The sequence below is a fragment of the Mesoplodon bidens genome (assembly GCF_964165515.1).
Source record: "Mesoplodon bidens genome assembly, chromosome: 11".
Taxonomy (NCBI): domain Eukaryota; kingdom Metazoa; phylum Chordata; class Mammalia; order Artiodactyla; family Ziphiidae; genus Mesoplodon; species Mesoplodon bidens.
Window position 1 is genome coordinate 4076276 of NC_138167.1, and position 14958 is coordinate 4091233.

At 41.8% G+C, this 14958-nt stretch overlaps 1 protein-coding gene across 4 annotated transcripts in view; it reads right to left on the minus strand.

The window, feature by feature from the left end:
• Window positions 1–14872, minus strand: part of AKAP3 (A-kinase anchoring protein 3) — a 29507-nt gene extending 14635 nt beyond the window's left edge. For 2 of the 4 annotated variants that reach the window (XM_081248160.1, XM_081248159.1), the window contains exons 1-2: window positions 14624–14872; window positions 6328–6423 (exon numbers count right to left, since the gene is read on the minus strand). In XM_081248160.1, coding sequence (XP_081104286.1) covers window positions 6328–6423; window positions 14624–14692 — 165 coding nt within the window. In that variant the 5' untranslated portion in view covers window positions 14693–14872. Of the gene's footprint in view, window positions 1–6327; window positions 6424–12110; window positions 12171–14395 lie in introns of those variants that run through there. The other 2 variants (XM_081248162.1, XM_081248161.1) reach the window with 2 other exon arrangements.
• Between the last annotated feature and the right edge of the window lie 86 nt (window positions 14873–14958).

Sequence of the window (14958 nt, forward strand, 5' to 3'; positions counted from 1 at the left end):
GTTTATGTTCACATCTTTCATTAGATTTGGGAAGTTTCCAGCCATTATTTCTCCAAATATTCTCTCTGTCCCTTTTTTTCTGTCTTCTCCTACTGGGACTCCCATGCTGCATGTTTGTTCTCTTGATGGTGTCCCACAGAGCCCTCTGGCTCTGTTTTGTTTCTTCAATCCTTTTTTTCTTTCTGTTCCTTAGACTTGATAAGTTCCATTGTCCTATCTTCAATTTTGCTAATTCTTTCTTCTGCCTGCTCAAATCTGCCTTTGAATCCCTCTAGTGATTTTTTTCATTTCAGTTACTGTACTTTTCAGCTCCAGAATTTCTTTTAGTTTATCTTTAGGTTTTTTATCTCTTTATGGATATTTCCACTTTGTTCATACATCATTTTCTTGATTTTCTCCACATCTTTCCCTTGGTTCTTAGAGCATCTTGAAGACAGTCATATTAAAGTCTTTGTCTAGTAGATCTGCCATTGGGTCTTTTTCAGAGACAGTTTCTATTGATTTATTTTTTTCCTTTGAATAGGCCATACTTTCCTGTTTCTCTGTATGACTTGTGAATTTTTTTGGTTGAAAACTGGACATTTGAATCTACTGGATGAAAGTTTAGAATTGAGGCTCTAAGCTATTTATCAGTGTTCGAATCATTATGTGTCTGCCATTCAGAAAAGCATTAAGTGTAAGTAATAATGTCTTCCTACCTCCACATGGTATTAACAAGTTAATATTATAAAGTTTCTTGAGCAAAAGAATCTCTATTCTGACTGGAAAAAGTATTCTTATAGCGCCTAGCTCAGAAATATTTTAGGAATCTAAGTTCACATAGTTGGGTAAATTTTTGGTAAATAAGATTAGTTTAATAATTTTTGTTTAATAAAAACAGCTACGGGCTTCCCTGGTGGTGCAGTGGTTGAGAGTCCACCTGCCGATGCAGGGGACGTGGGTTCGTGCCCCGGTCTGGGAAGATCCCACATGCCGTGGAGCGGCTGGGCCCGTGAGCCATGGCTGCTGAGCCTGCGTGTCCGGAGACTGTGCTCCGCAGCGGGAGAGGCCACAGCAGTGAGAGGCCCACATACCGCAAAAAACAAAACAAAACAAAACAAAACAAAAAAAAAACAGCTACGTCTTTTCTGATTTACCAGAGTTAGGTATAATGTTAAGTGTGCGTTTTTATTTTATGTTGATGTGCTCTTCATAAACTTATACAGGTTATGCAGATCCAATCAGCTAGTATTACTTGTACTTAATGTTTAAGATCATGAAAAATATAAATATGTTTAATCAAATTGAATATTTATCCTGACAAACTTTGTTTCAACAGTTATTATGTTTTATAGTATGTCAGCTTGATGATAAATTTCCAACATCCTTATGTAACTTAAAACACTGGACTGGTATTAAATTGAGCTAATTAATGGATATTCACTGGATACTTAGATCATTTCTAAGTAAGACAGAATAGTGAAACACTAATAGCTAAGCATAACTTATATGCTTTTGCTTTCTATTTTTATTACTATAGATAGGTTAAACCTTTGGGTCTGTTAATGAATGTGTTTGTTTTTGCCACTTAGATTGTAATAAGGGATGTGTATGTCTGTAGAGAGTCGTCCTGTCTGGTCCATAAGCTCTGTTAGTCTGCACTTCAGCTGCTATGTGACAGTTCACCATTGTAAACCTCCTCTCTCCCAGGTTTCTTTGTGAAATAGATTGGAAAGTACTTAGGTTAAAAATTATGATTAATGTAAGTGGCTGAGACTATATTTAGGAACAATAGTTTCACAGGAATCCAACAGAATACATGCCTATTTTTCTAGGGACTGCAGGTGAAACCTGGTGGAGAGAGTTTCTTAGTTTTGACTCCCTGCTCTCAGGACAGCAAATAATGGAGGCCTTTAAAAGCCAATTTGGAACTTCCCTGGTGGTCCAGTGGTTAAGAATCCACCTTCCAATGCAGGGGACGTGGGTTCGATCCCTGGTTGGGGAACTAAGATCCCACATGCCACGGGGGCAACTAAGTCCTTGCACCACAACTACTGAGCCCACGTGCCGTAAACTACAGAGCCCATGGCTCTGGAGCCACATGCTGCAACTAGAGAGAAGCCTGTGCACTGCAATGAAGATTCTGTGTGCTGCAACTAAGACCCGATGCAGCCAAAAATAAAAAACAAAGATCCTGTTAAAGGCCAATCTGTGACTCTTTATAAAAAGTTCCAGTAAAGCAAACTTAAGGCTTATCTGGTTGCCGCAAGTATATAAATAATCAGACCAAATCTGATGAGACTAGCCTTATTTTGTGATCAAAATTTATCTTATTTTGAGATTTTTGCAATAAAAATGGAGCTAAGTGTAGGAAAAAAATTTGTGCTTCATTAGAAAACTATGCACTATCTATAGTTCATAGTCTGTAGACTGAGCATTGCATATAGCCGTCCACATAACTTGATTCTGATTCTGTGTGAGCTACTTTACAACTCTGTAAGCTGCAGATAATTGATAGCAATGCAAAATAATTCAGTGTGTCTACAAACATGTAACTTCTGTCCAGTGGAGGTTTAGCTGTGGAAGAGGCCAGTTTTGCCTTGATTTGCACATTCATTTCAACATTCCTGATCTGTAAGTATACCTTTTTAAAAAATTCTCCTTTGAACTGGGTGTAATATGTCTCACCAATTTCCTCATTAATTAGTTGAAAAAATCTTTTTTTTTTTTTTTTTAGGTATTTAGTGAAGCATCTTTTTAATTTTGTCACTTTATTTTTGCATTTTGCAGTAGTACACAATGTTGGTTGCTAATACAATTTCTATCGCTCCAAGGGGACAAAGGCTGTGTGTTCATGGGCAAGGAAAACAACCTTCAGCCGGAACTCTGAGAGCAGGAGCCTGGAGGAGCCGGGAAAAGGAGGGCGGGCTCTCCAGCCCTCTGCCGGGTTCACCCGATCTGTCCTCGCATCATGTCTGGGCTTGACAGGCCCGAGGGGACATACAGTTCAGCCTCCTCCTTGACAGATGGGAGGCCCGGGGCTCTGGAGCAGAAAGGACTTGCCCAGGTTCAAACTGTGTGTGGTCCCAGGTCTCCCTCCAATGATCAAACTTCTTTCCCTATTTCACCCCCCTCACATTTAGCACAACTCCCCCTCTTCCTTATCCCGGGGTCCAGTTGTTCTTCCCAGGAACAGCCCGCTGCCCTGCAGCTCCATGAGGAAGGGCTTCTCCTTTCAAAACTTGTCATCCCACGTCTGTTCTCCAATGGGCCTTCCCTCCTGAAACCAGAAAGAGGACGAGCTGACGCCAGATGGTGTGTGGGTGGCTGTCTCTTCCTTCCTGGCTCCAGGGTTCGAATCTGGCCTCCAGGTTTAACTTGCTGTGTGATTTTTGAGTGTGACTCAGCCTCTCTGGTTTTTGCTTGTCTCACCTAACACAGAAGATGACACCAGTTGCCTTCTGGGGCTCAGGATTATTCTTGTCCACATTTGTGAATCTTCTGGCATAAAGCAGTTCCTCAAGAAACGTTAGTTATGTATCTCCCCAGCCCCCAACCCCATCAGGCACTTCCTCTTTTCAAAACCTCTGAATCCTTTCTTCTCCCCAGTGTGTCGGTGTCTAATAATAATTTTAAGGTTATCCCTTCTGGGGAAATTTTAGCAGAGATCTATTAAAAAAAAAAAGTGGAGTGTTATAAAGGTAGAGTTTCTGCCAACAGCTAAGGATGAGAAGATATTTCGTGTGTCAGGCGGACAGTGGAAAGGGTCAGAGGAGGGGAGAATGGAGGCTGTTGAACATTTACAGGCTGCTCCTAGGCCTTGGTAGCACATGAGAAGCACCCAGTGTTGGAGAAGCTGTTGCAGTCTTGAGCTGGGGGCGGTTGGATTTAATTTTCCAGATGAAAACGAAGGCTGAGGAACAGGAATTCCAAGAACCGGGTTAAAATCAAGGCGCAGGCAAGGCTGTGTCCTTTCTGGAGGCTCTAGGAGGGAAGCTGTTTCCTAGCCTTGTCCAGCTTCTAGAAGCTGCCTGCACCCCTTGACTTGTGGCCCCTTCCTTAACCTTCAAGACCAGCAGCGTTGCATTTATCTGATCATTCTTCTGTTGTTGCGTCTCTTTGAGTACGGCCAGGAAATGTAGTTAACACTCGGAGCGAGACCGCATCGTACAGCTGAGGAAACAGGCTCAGAGCCTTTCTCAACGTCCTGCACTGCGCCAGGTGGAGGAGTCTGGGGGCAGGAAGGGCTCTGCCACCGTCCCCCCATGAGACCTCTTTATGGCGGAGGCTGACCTCTTTCTGGGTTCTGAAGAGCTGAAAAAATCTTTAACATGCATTCGTTTTTGTATCTAATTGGGAGTCTCGATTTTGCGCTTTTTTGAAAATTATTCCTTAATGTTACCTACTTTTACAGATGGCGCACACCATTTGCAAATAGGCATGTTTCCAAAATTAGGCTGTAACGTGTACAGTCTTATTATAATGCAGATGTAGATTTTACTTTGTATCCTTTTCGAGTCTTTTCACAGAACATTAAGGAAAAACAACCCTATAGCACAGCATCGAGCTTCGTGATGGAGTCTAAGGAGTTGTGTTAGCTTGGTGTGTTTTAGTTTTTCAGTTGTCTATTTATGTTTTTCAAACTAAACTGTGTGCACCCTATGTGCATTACTCCACTCAATCCAGAAGAATTTTGCAGAAGTAGCTGATGAAGTCAGAGTGACTGGCGGAAGTACCAACCCTGTTTCTTTTTCTGTTGATGGAGTTGACAAACACCCACCTCCTCCAAACCTTTTGCCCTCGTGCATCCTTTAACTTTCTTATAGACTCTAGTATCTTGAACAGCTGGGGAAGGTGGATGCCCAATTGTTTCTGAGTCTTTCTTAATTAAGAACAGGGAAAATTTTAATGGCCCTGAAGGAGAATATGAAAAGGGTTAAGGGGTTTAATTTTCTCTCCTCAGCCATCTTCTGCTTCAGTAGCTTAGTGTTAAGTCAACACATATACCTCCCGTCCTAGTCTTCACCTCTAACTCAATTAAACATACTTTATAAAATTTTCCCTATCTCCCACTTCGAAATGATCTGTTCTTTAAGCATGCAGAGCAATTACTGTCCAGAAAATCCACTTGGCAAATTACCATGAACTTCTTATAATTGGTGTCTACTAGTTATTTAGAGCACATGTGTATTTTTTATTTTCCCAAATGAATGATACAGTCTACGAGGACAGAAATTGTTTCATTCTTTACTACATCCACTAGAGTGCTTCTCACTTATTGAAAAATTGAGAAACTTTGGTTAATTTGATTTAATATTGAAACTCATTTTTTTTGTTTGTTTTTCTAAAGAAAAGGGAAGAAGTAAATAAAAGATCTAGTGGAAGCAGTTTTGGTTAGCACTTATTCTACATTAATTGGGTATCTAGTATCTGTATGTCCTAATGTCTTAATGTAGATTTGTTAATGTTTTCTTTCTTAGGCTATATAAGGCAGACCAAATAGATTTTGGACAAACAGAATATGGATGATGTAACGTTACATGCGAGCAGATGTTTGATAAATGTTAGTACTAAGGATGAGGATTACAAAGGGGGTTCCATTAGATTGTGAGATCCTTAAAGGGAGAGAATTCTAATTTATTTTTCTATCTCTGACCCTAAGACTCAGCACAGTGTCTGTGCCAGTTATTCATTGTTGTCTCTCAACTCCAAGTCCACCCTTTTCTGTCTTGCATTGTGACTCTGGAACTGGACTCTTTAAACACTTCTCCTTTGGCAGCTGGCTTTGTTGACAGAGGGCACTGGTGGGGCACTACGTGGCCATCACAGGTGGGAGGCGTTTCCCTTCTGGCCCCCCTGTACCCTCTGGCAAGTGTCTTCAGCACCACTGGGATGCAGGTGGCTGTCCTGCTGCAGCTCACTCTCTCCAGGGAGATCTGAAGCAGCCTTGGTTGAGGGCGAGGGAGCTTTCGTGAGCCTTAGTTTCTTCCTTGTTTACTCTTTTAGCCTAGGGGAAGTAGCTGCTTTCTCCATTTGCTGCTTCTGGAACTCTTTATGAGTCTTCTTTCACAGCTTTTAGTAGTTAACTTAGCTAAATACTTTTTACTGAACAGGTTTTTAATATTCAGTTACTGGTGCGGTTTCCATCTTCTGACGGGACTCTGACTTACAGTTCCTGATACTAAGCTGAATGATGTAGGCAGAATGACAATATCACTTGTTCTAAAGGAGTTCATTTCCCCCCCAATAACTTCATCTTCAAGAATAAGAGGTGGTGGTGGAGAGAATAAAGCTAGTCTTAATGGCACATATTCCTAACTCAGTATTTATAAGGCGGCTGACACTTACCATTTTCCAGTCCTGAGGTTGGCCATCTCCGGGGGAATAGACATCAACTTTGCAAACTCCAGTTTGACTTTGTAACCAGTCAACCCTATCCGACATCTGGAAGAAGAAAAAAAATAAGAATGGGTCATCAAAAGGGCTAGTTATACGGAAGGAGAAATAAGGTAAAAGGCTGAGATGTGGAAAACAGGAGAGATGCTTTCCACAGAGACCTGTCCCAAGAGCTACTCCACACCCACTTAACTCTGGACCTCTTCATCCTCAGCTCCCAACTGCAGGAAGATTTCTTAAGCACATGTATCTCTAGTGCAGAGGCCAGAGGCTGGTGTATTCTAGAGGTGCTTGATATAGATTTGCTCATGAATGAACCTAAGCAGGCATGTCCTGCTCTCTGTGTCCTGGCTGGACAGACCTTCCAGATCTTGGATTTTCAGTACATGCTCAAAGCTCAGTGTGATCAGAATAGAATTAATTGACTTGTCCCTCTCTGTTCTTGCCTCCACCAACTTTATACAGTAACGTAGGCTTCACTGTAATGAATTCCTAGAGCACTAACTTACTTATATTAGCAGTAAGTCTAGTATCTCTTCCTTAAGATTAAGGGCTTCCTTAATGCCTCTTCCAATTAGCCAGGGGTCCTGGAGGAATTCTCATTCCCCAAGGTTCCACCAAGTATCTGAATGCCAGGAGAAGGGAGATGTCATATGCACCATCCAAAGGGCCTTGGAGGCAGTGATGTCCTTGCTGATGTTGATTTTTTCAGAACCTTCCCAACTCTTTGCTCTGTTCCCTAACCTCTGTAATGGCACCACCATCTACCTGGTCTTCCAGAAAGCTGAAATTTATTTGACATGTATTCTTCCCTCCCAAGCCTCCTCTAACTACTATTTCTCTCTTCTCTCATTTGCAGTCATTTTTCTTGAAAGAATTGCTTATACTTGCTGCTCTCACTGCCTCCTCTCACAAGTGAGCATCATAGTCCCTAATCCATATACTCCTTGGCCTTTGGCCTTAGTCTCATCCACTTTCTGCAGCACCACATCTTTGCTAGTTCTTGGAAACATGACTAATTATCCTATTTGCCTACTGCTAATCTACAAGTACGGGAAGCTTCTCTCTGCCCTCTTTTTCCATGACAGAACGCCATTACCAGGCTTCCACACTGAAGTTTCCCTTCTTTTGTTATAAATGTTGCTTAGATCTATACTTCTTAATAAGCAACGTGGAATAAGATGGCCAATTTTTCCTCCCCAATGCCCCACAAACATCTTTGTGAAATAGGCATATATATTTACAGTTTAATTTCAACAAATATACTCGTTTAAAATTCTGTTATAATAAAGTCCAAAAGCTTAACCTCATTTTTTTTAACAATGAAATTGTGTTGTCAAAATAATTGCTTGAAATAAATGGAGCATTATTAAGGGTTGAATATCTGGTTAATTGGAAATATTTGCTTTAAGGGACTTTAGGTCGTGGTGGGGTATACATCTCCCCCACAAATAAAACCAACACAACTCAAACACAGATTACACACGATTTAAACTTAATTGTAAGTGGATTTATTATTTTTGTTATACATAACATTATGGGTAATTACTAAAAAGAAAATATAAGATCTTTCAAGAGCTACCTGTTCTTTGCTCCCAAAAGAATGCGTTCCCGTTTTCACACCCCACTAACTTAGATTACTGAGCTGGGGAAACAGCTTTCTTTTCTCTTCCTAATACCGTAATACAATAGATTCCTTGAATAAGCAACGGGTTTTCCACCCTGATTAGACCTTAGAATCGCCCTGTTTAAAAATACTGAAACTTAGGATCAACTGTTTAAAAATACTGTATCTGAGATACCAATCCCCATAGAGTCTTATTTTAGCGGTTTTAGGGTGTGGAAATGTAGGCATTGAATTCTTAAAAGCTCTCTGGGCGATTCTAATGTACATCTAGAATTGAGAACCCCTGGGCCTGGGCTTATATGGAGAGATCCTCTCTGCAATAGACTTGCAAGCTCCGGAAAGATAATTATTCTTTTCTTTAAAAATTTTCTCTGAGATTTCCTAACCTTCTTGGTACCTTATTTTAATGTTTTTTAAAAACTCTAACAAGGAAGCTTTTAATGTCAATTAAGTTAAACCCCGTATGGTTTCTCAGCAGCTCGATATTTTGTGTATATATTCGAACCCTTGAACCATTACCATGCATAAAGGAAGGGATGGCACTGTTCTTTGGCCAAAGAATCAGAAGACTTGGAAACAGGCTGTCCTGGACTGTTGACAGTGCAGGTCTTTTAATCTCTAGTTTACATTTCATCTTAATGAGTTACTTCTAATAGAAAATGACAAAGTCAATGGGATCTACTGACTTTAGATTATATAGCACAATTAAACCAGGCGTTTCCCTGGTGGCGCAGTGGTTGAGAGTCCTCCTGATGACACAAAGGACACGGGTTCGTGCCCCGGTCCGGGAAGATCCCACATGCCGCGGAGCGGCTCGGCCCGTGAGCCATGGCCGCTGAGCTTGCGCGTCCGGAGCCTGTGCTCCGCAACGGGAGAGGCCACAACAGTGAGAGGCCTGCGTACCACACACACACAAAAAAAAGCAAGGATGAAAATGAAGTACAGAAAGGAAGTTGTGAGGTCACTTACTCTTACTGAGGACAGGTTCTGAGCTGTGAGGAAAGCTCAGGATTAACTTCTTGTTGTCTTCACTATTCCTAAGTCTATCCACCCCTCCTTCCATGAAATATAAGGAATCCGCAATGGAAAGACACAAATAAAAAAGGCTGATTTTACATATGAACTTTATTGCTCATATTACCAAATAATGATTTGACCTATTATTTTTCACATGGGATACATAAGTGATGAGCACAAAATGACATTCACATTCATATTCCAGATCTCATTCTTGGTGCAGTCTGATGGTTCCTACATGACAACAAAGGTTTCATCATCTGGCCAGTAATTTCTGAAATGACTATTGTTATTCTCCACCTTCAAATCATTGGTAGACAGACTTATTTAACAACGAGGACACTGACAGTTTTTAGCCTAATCTCAAATCTGGCTTAAATAGGAAGTCAGAAGATAAGTAGCTGGAATGGAGAATAAGTGCCCAGAGTTCATGAATCTCAAAACACTTTGGGACTTCCCTGGCAGTCCAGTGGTTAAGACTCCGCGCTTCCAGCATTTCCACTGCAGGGGGCGCAGGTTAGAGCCCTGGTTGGGAAACTAAGGATCCCGCATGCTGCATGGCAGCGGCCAAAAAGATAAAACAAAAAATCAAAACACTTTGTAGGCATTCCTTTGAGGACTCGGGAGGAATACACATCCTCATGTTACAAAGGGAATTCATAATTAACTTCAAAACCAGCTTCCAGATCAATTATTTTCCTTCTAATTGCCTGCTGAAAGAATGAATATATGACTACAGCCTATTTCTAATTCTAGATGGCTCAATTTTTCTTTCTCTCTTAAGTTGGAGAATCTGAGAAAAAAAGAAATGACTTGCTCAGATTTGCTAGGCTGGTTAAGACTTGCATGAAGCTTGACTCTTTTTGGGGATATGTTCACCCCAGAGACTTATCGAAGGTGTAAATATTTATCCAATGATTTACTAATAGACCTTCTATCCCAATAAAACAAATAAATCAATACCTCAAAAGCACTCTTGTACTTCTTTCACACCTACTCGTTATATAGATTCAGCAAACACTTCCATTTACATATGTCCTGAGGTTTTTATTCTATTTTCTATATCTTCTGTATGTTTGTCTGCATCCATGACGTTTGTTTTAGACTTTCAATTCCCTAAATTGTCCTGGATAATAGTGTATATAAGGAGGTACTTAAATACCTTTGGATGATAGTGATATTCAGACTCCTAAATCTGTATACATGTCTCATAACAAAATGGAAAAGAGAGGAGAGTCTAGAGATTAATGGAGCCAATAAGTGGATTCATCCATTTCTTAACCTCAAAGTTGGTGAATAATATCCTGGAGTTAGGGTGGAAAATAAAAGACACAAAGGATGCTTTGCGTTATCTATTAAATTTGATGAGGAAAGAAGGCTAACTATATACAATGTGAAGATAAATGGACCTTAGGAACCATTTATTGTAACATACTCATTTTAAAGATTAGGATACTGAGGCCCATAAAAGGAATATTAAAACCAATGGATAAGATAAGGCTTCCCTGGTGGCGCAGTGGTTAAGAATCCGCCTGCCAATGCAGGGTACACGGGTTCGATCCCTGGTCTGGGAAGATCCCACATGCCACGGAGCAACTAAGCCCATGTGCCACAACTACTGAGCCTGCACTCTAGAGCCTGCAAGCTGCAACTACTGAGCCCGTGTGCCACAACTACTGAAGCCCATGTGCCTAGAGCCTGTGCTCCACAACAAGAGAAGCCACCCCAATGAGAAGCCCATGTACTGCAACAAAGAGTAGCCCCGCTCGCCGTAACTAGAGAAAGCCTGTGCGCAGCAACGAGGACCCAACACAGCCCAAAATACAGAAATAAAATAAATAAATTAAAAAAAACCACAATGGATATATTCATTGAAATATTTACAGCTCTGCAGGTTAACATTCTGGAAGCTAAGAATTTTATCTATGGCCAATAGAGAGACCCTGTGGACAATGGAAGACTGACCTAAAGTGTTCCTTAAAAATGTCAATGTGATTATTACCTCAGAGATAACTGCGGAGTGCAAATCATGAATCAGGAATGCACAACAATACAGGGGCTTAGTTATGGTGCTGTATCCCAGACCACAGCTCCATCTCGAGACATGTTTCCTGTATTCATCATAAGGATGAGCTCTTGTTTACTCAAGGTTCCTAAACTCACAGAAAACCTCAAATTATGGGCAGCAAAAATGAAGCTTTTGCAGGGTTGATACATATCTGATCAAGTTTTGAAATTTATTTGACTAGTTTTTATTACTAGTTTAAAAAAGGAAGTATATATTCTATTACATCCATTCTCTTTTTCTCTCTCACTCCCTTTCTCTAAGTGCCTGGCATATAGTAGACACTCAATAAATTTGGTTGTTGATGAGATCAGTTTCATGCGATTTTGTTTAAATAAGGATTAGAGAAGTGTGTGTGTGTGTGTGTGTGTATCTTTTTCTCAGTGGTACCACTCACTGCTCAGCTTTCCTGTGGATCTCCTATAGTTTCACTTTCCCTTAGTGATAACCTCTTCCTCCATTGCCCTGTTAGTACAGACATTTTCTCCACAGAGCTACATATATCCTGCCTTCCCCCAGTTCTCTGTTGTCTAGCCACGGAGTCAGAACTAACAGTGAGAGAATGGAAGTGGATGAGAATCGGGGCTCAGAGCTATACCAGTCTGATTTTGCTATTAGAGCACTGGGAACAACAATAACAACAACAAAAACAAAAACAACAGCTCTTGGAACAGCCACACATGAATAGGAAAAGTCAGCACACAGTCAAGCTTCCAGTCACATCATGGAATTGGAAAGCAGACGTAAGACCCCCTCATGTCCCCAAAAGTATGGCCAAGGAGATCTGATCAATCTGCAACAAAATTAAAACTTCAACAGCAAAGATAGTACGTTCAGCTATCATGGTACTGAGGGAGAGGCTCATTTATTTCCAGAAGATTCTGATGTGAAACTAAAATTGACCGGGCAAAGAGGGAGGCGAGGTTGAACATTAAAAGTTAGCCCAGCACTTATCACTGAATTCTCCCTTTTAACCACAGAGGATCAGAAAATGGGCTGTTTTCTCAGTCCAGTGGGATTTCCTACCTCTGCAGCACTGGAATGATGAAACATAATCAGACTCAAGAATATACTTTTAAAGTCAATGAAGATGCTGGGATGTTCATGCTCAGCTCAAGATCTTGTTTCCTCCCCCAGCCTTCCATGTACCTCCTCCTTGTTGGGACTGGAGAGTGACATCAGAATCACAACTGGTGATATCACTGTCTCCATGGCAACAGTGGTGAGGCTACCAGAAACTGAGTGATCAAAGGCCAAGGGGAGGGGTGAAGATACATTCCAAGGCTCGGATGCTTAGTTTGGAAGGACTGGCCTTGCTTTCTCCAGATTAATTTTCTCATTTAAGTGTCTAATTTTGTTAGGGGATATGGGAGGGGGAATTTATGCCAATGGATCCCATTTAAAAGAACAAAGTACGTATCACATAGGAACAAATCCAGATGGGTGCAGAGAATAAGAAATTAAAGAATTGAGGGTCTACTACATTTTTTATGCAAAGCTCACGGAATCACTTCATTTTGTGGGGTCCAGCCTGGACTCTTCTTGATTATAAGCATCTTAACTTTTATATATAAAAAAAAATTCTGAGATATTTTGCCTAAACTGACCACCTCTGGGTTATAATGAATCCTAGATGGTCACAGACGCAGTGGCACTAATCCATCCTCTGCAATTCTCGACCTGAGGAACCATATACTGAGATTGATCAGACCAAGAGCATTTGGTTGGCCATTTCTAGGCTTGAGGAGACTTTATGAGCAGTACACTCTCTTTGGAATGTTACCTTAGGTACTCTTAATGACTCTCTGAACAATGCTACAGGATAAAGATTAAAATTGTTAATGAATTCAAAAACGACTTACTGGTTTACAAGCTTCCTTCAACAAGGTTACTTATCTACTGATAATCTTTTATAGTGTTTCAGTTTCTTCATCTTTAAAATAAAGGAATTGAGTTTGCTGATCTCTTAAGATCCCCTCCAGCTCTAACATTCTATGATTTTGATACTTGAGTGCGATGTGAACAGAACACACGTACACTCAGACAGCACTCTGCAACTGACAAAGTGCCTTCATGTCCATGTCATTTGATCCTTACGGTAGCATTCTGAGGAAACAGGACAAGTGTTCTCTTCCCTATTAGACAGATGTAGAAGCTTACCCAGCTCACAACACATACCTGGTAGACTAGAACTGGGCTCTAACATTCTGGTTTTAAGTCGATGCTGTTTCAGCAATATCATGCCACCTTGAAACTAGTATTGAGAACGTGAAGCACTGTTTGACTTGGAGGTGAAACATAATTGGCAGTATTACACAGGTGTTAGGATGCGGCCAATGATAAAGGGATCTATCAATTTATCACAATCAGGAAGGTATGTTTTTATTCATATTGACTCCAGAATCAAATATTAGCAAAATAAGTCCTGAGTGAACATAGGATGAGACCAAGAAATATGAGTGTAGCATTAGTAAACTTCTCTGATAAAATTTCTTCAAGAGTTTCTTTCCTCTTCCAATTCACTGTGGAAGATGACATTTCAGTAAGCGGAGGGGGTGGGGTAGAGTGGGACCAACCAACCTTACAAGCCTAATAACAGGGCACTTCTGCTCACTACATGTCTTTTGTCCATCCCAGCAACGCACACTCCTTTCTTCCTGAAAACACAAAGCACTGAAGAAATGAACGAATCTAGAAAGACTCCCCCAAACGAGTCTGTTTTCTGATAAGCCCTAGGTAGATGTCTCACGACACGTTGCTGATCGCTGTTCCTACTCAGGGAGCTTGAGAGGTTGCCCCGAAGAAAGTATTCAAAAATGCAAGGCTTTACCTTTCTGGAATTTCCATAAGCACTAGATACTATTATACTTTCTGGAACAATGTAGACTCCCAACGGATCCGCAGTTTACAAAAAAAAATTACAAACCTTTGCTCTGGAGAGAGCCATGTTGAGTTTCTTCCTAGAAAAATGTGCAAATGGCATACACGCCCACTAACTTTTTACATGACATTTCAGGGAGTTCGTAGACTTCCTGAAGCCCACTCTTTTTTATTTGGCCACTCTGTGCGGCCTGCAGGACCTTAGTTCCCAGAACAGTGTTCGAACGGGCACGCCCTGCAGTGGAAGCACGGAATCTTAACCACTGGGCCACCAGGGAAGTCCCCTGAAGCCCACTCCTGGGTGGCAGTCCAAGTTAAGAATCCCTGGATTCATGTCAGGTGGTGAGATAAAGGCTTTGATAAATCAGAGTAATTAAAGGACAGGTGGAATGATAGAAGACGTCAGACAAGTCGTCTCCGAGGTCACCTACCCGCAAACACTTGAGCTGGTGACACGCCAGGAAAAGGGAACAGCAAGAAAGAGCCAAGGCTCCGGACGGAACCTGCTCCGGTTCCACGACAGCATCCTTTCTCACTTCTATTTCTCGTCCTCACTTTTTCTCTCTTGGTCCCCGCCCCCTCCAGTCCCCTGGGCCCGAGTTTTCTCCTTGAAGAGCTTCCCGAGCGCAGGGGCCACGCCTCCTCCTTCCCCGCCTCACCGGGGCCGCCCCATCGGACACTTCCAGGGAACGATGAACTAAGAGTCGGGAGAGCTGCGGTGCTGCCATTTTGCCCTTGAGTCAGTCCCCGGTCCACTGTAAACTTCACGTTCCTCGACAATACGAGGTTATCTTTACGGTGCACTCCAGACCGGAGATTCCGACCCTAAGACTCCTTTCTTTCTACTTCCCCTCCTCCCCGTCTCTCCCGCGTCCCCCCACCCCTCCAGCTCTCTCCCCAACACTCTTCCGAGCCACTCTTCACCCTAACCTCGGACCCGCCCCTTCCGTTCCCGGTAAGCGCCTGCGCAGACAGCCGGGAAAGATGCCTTTTG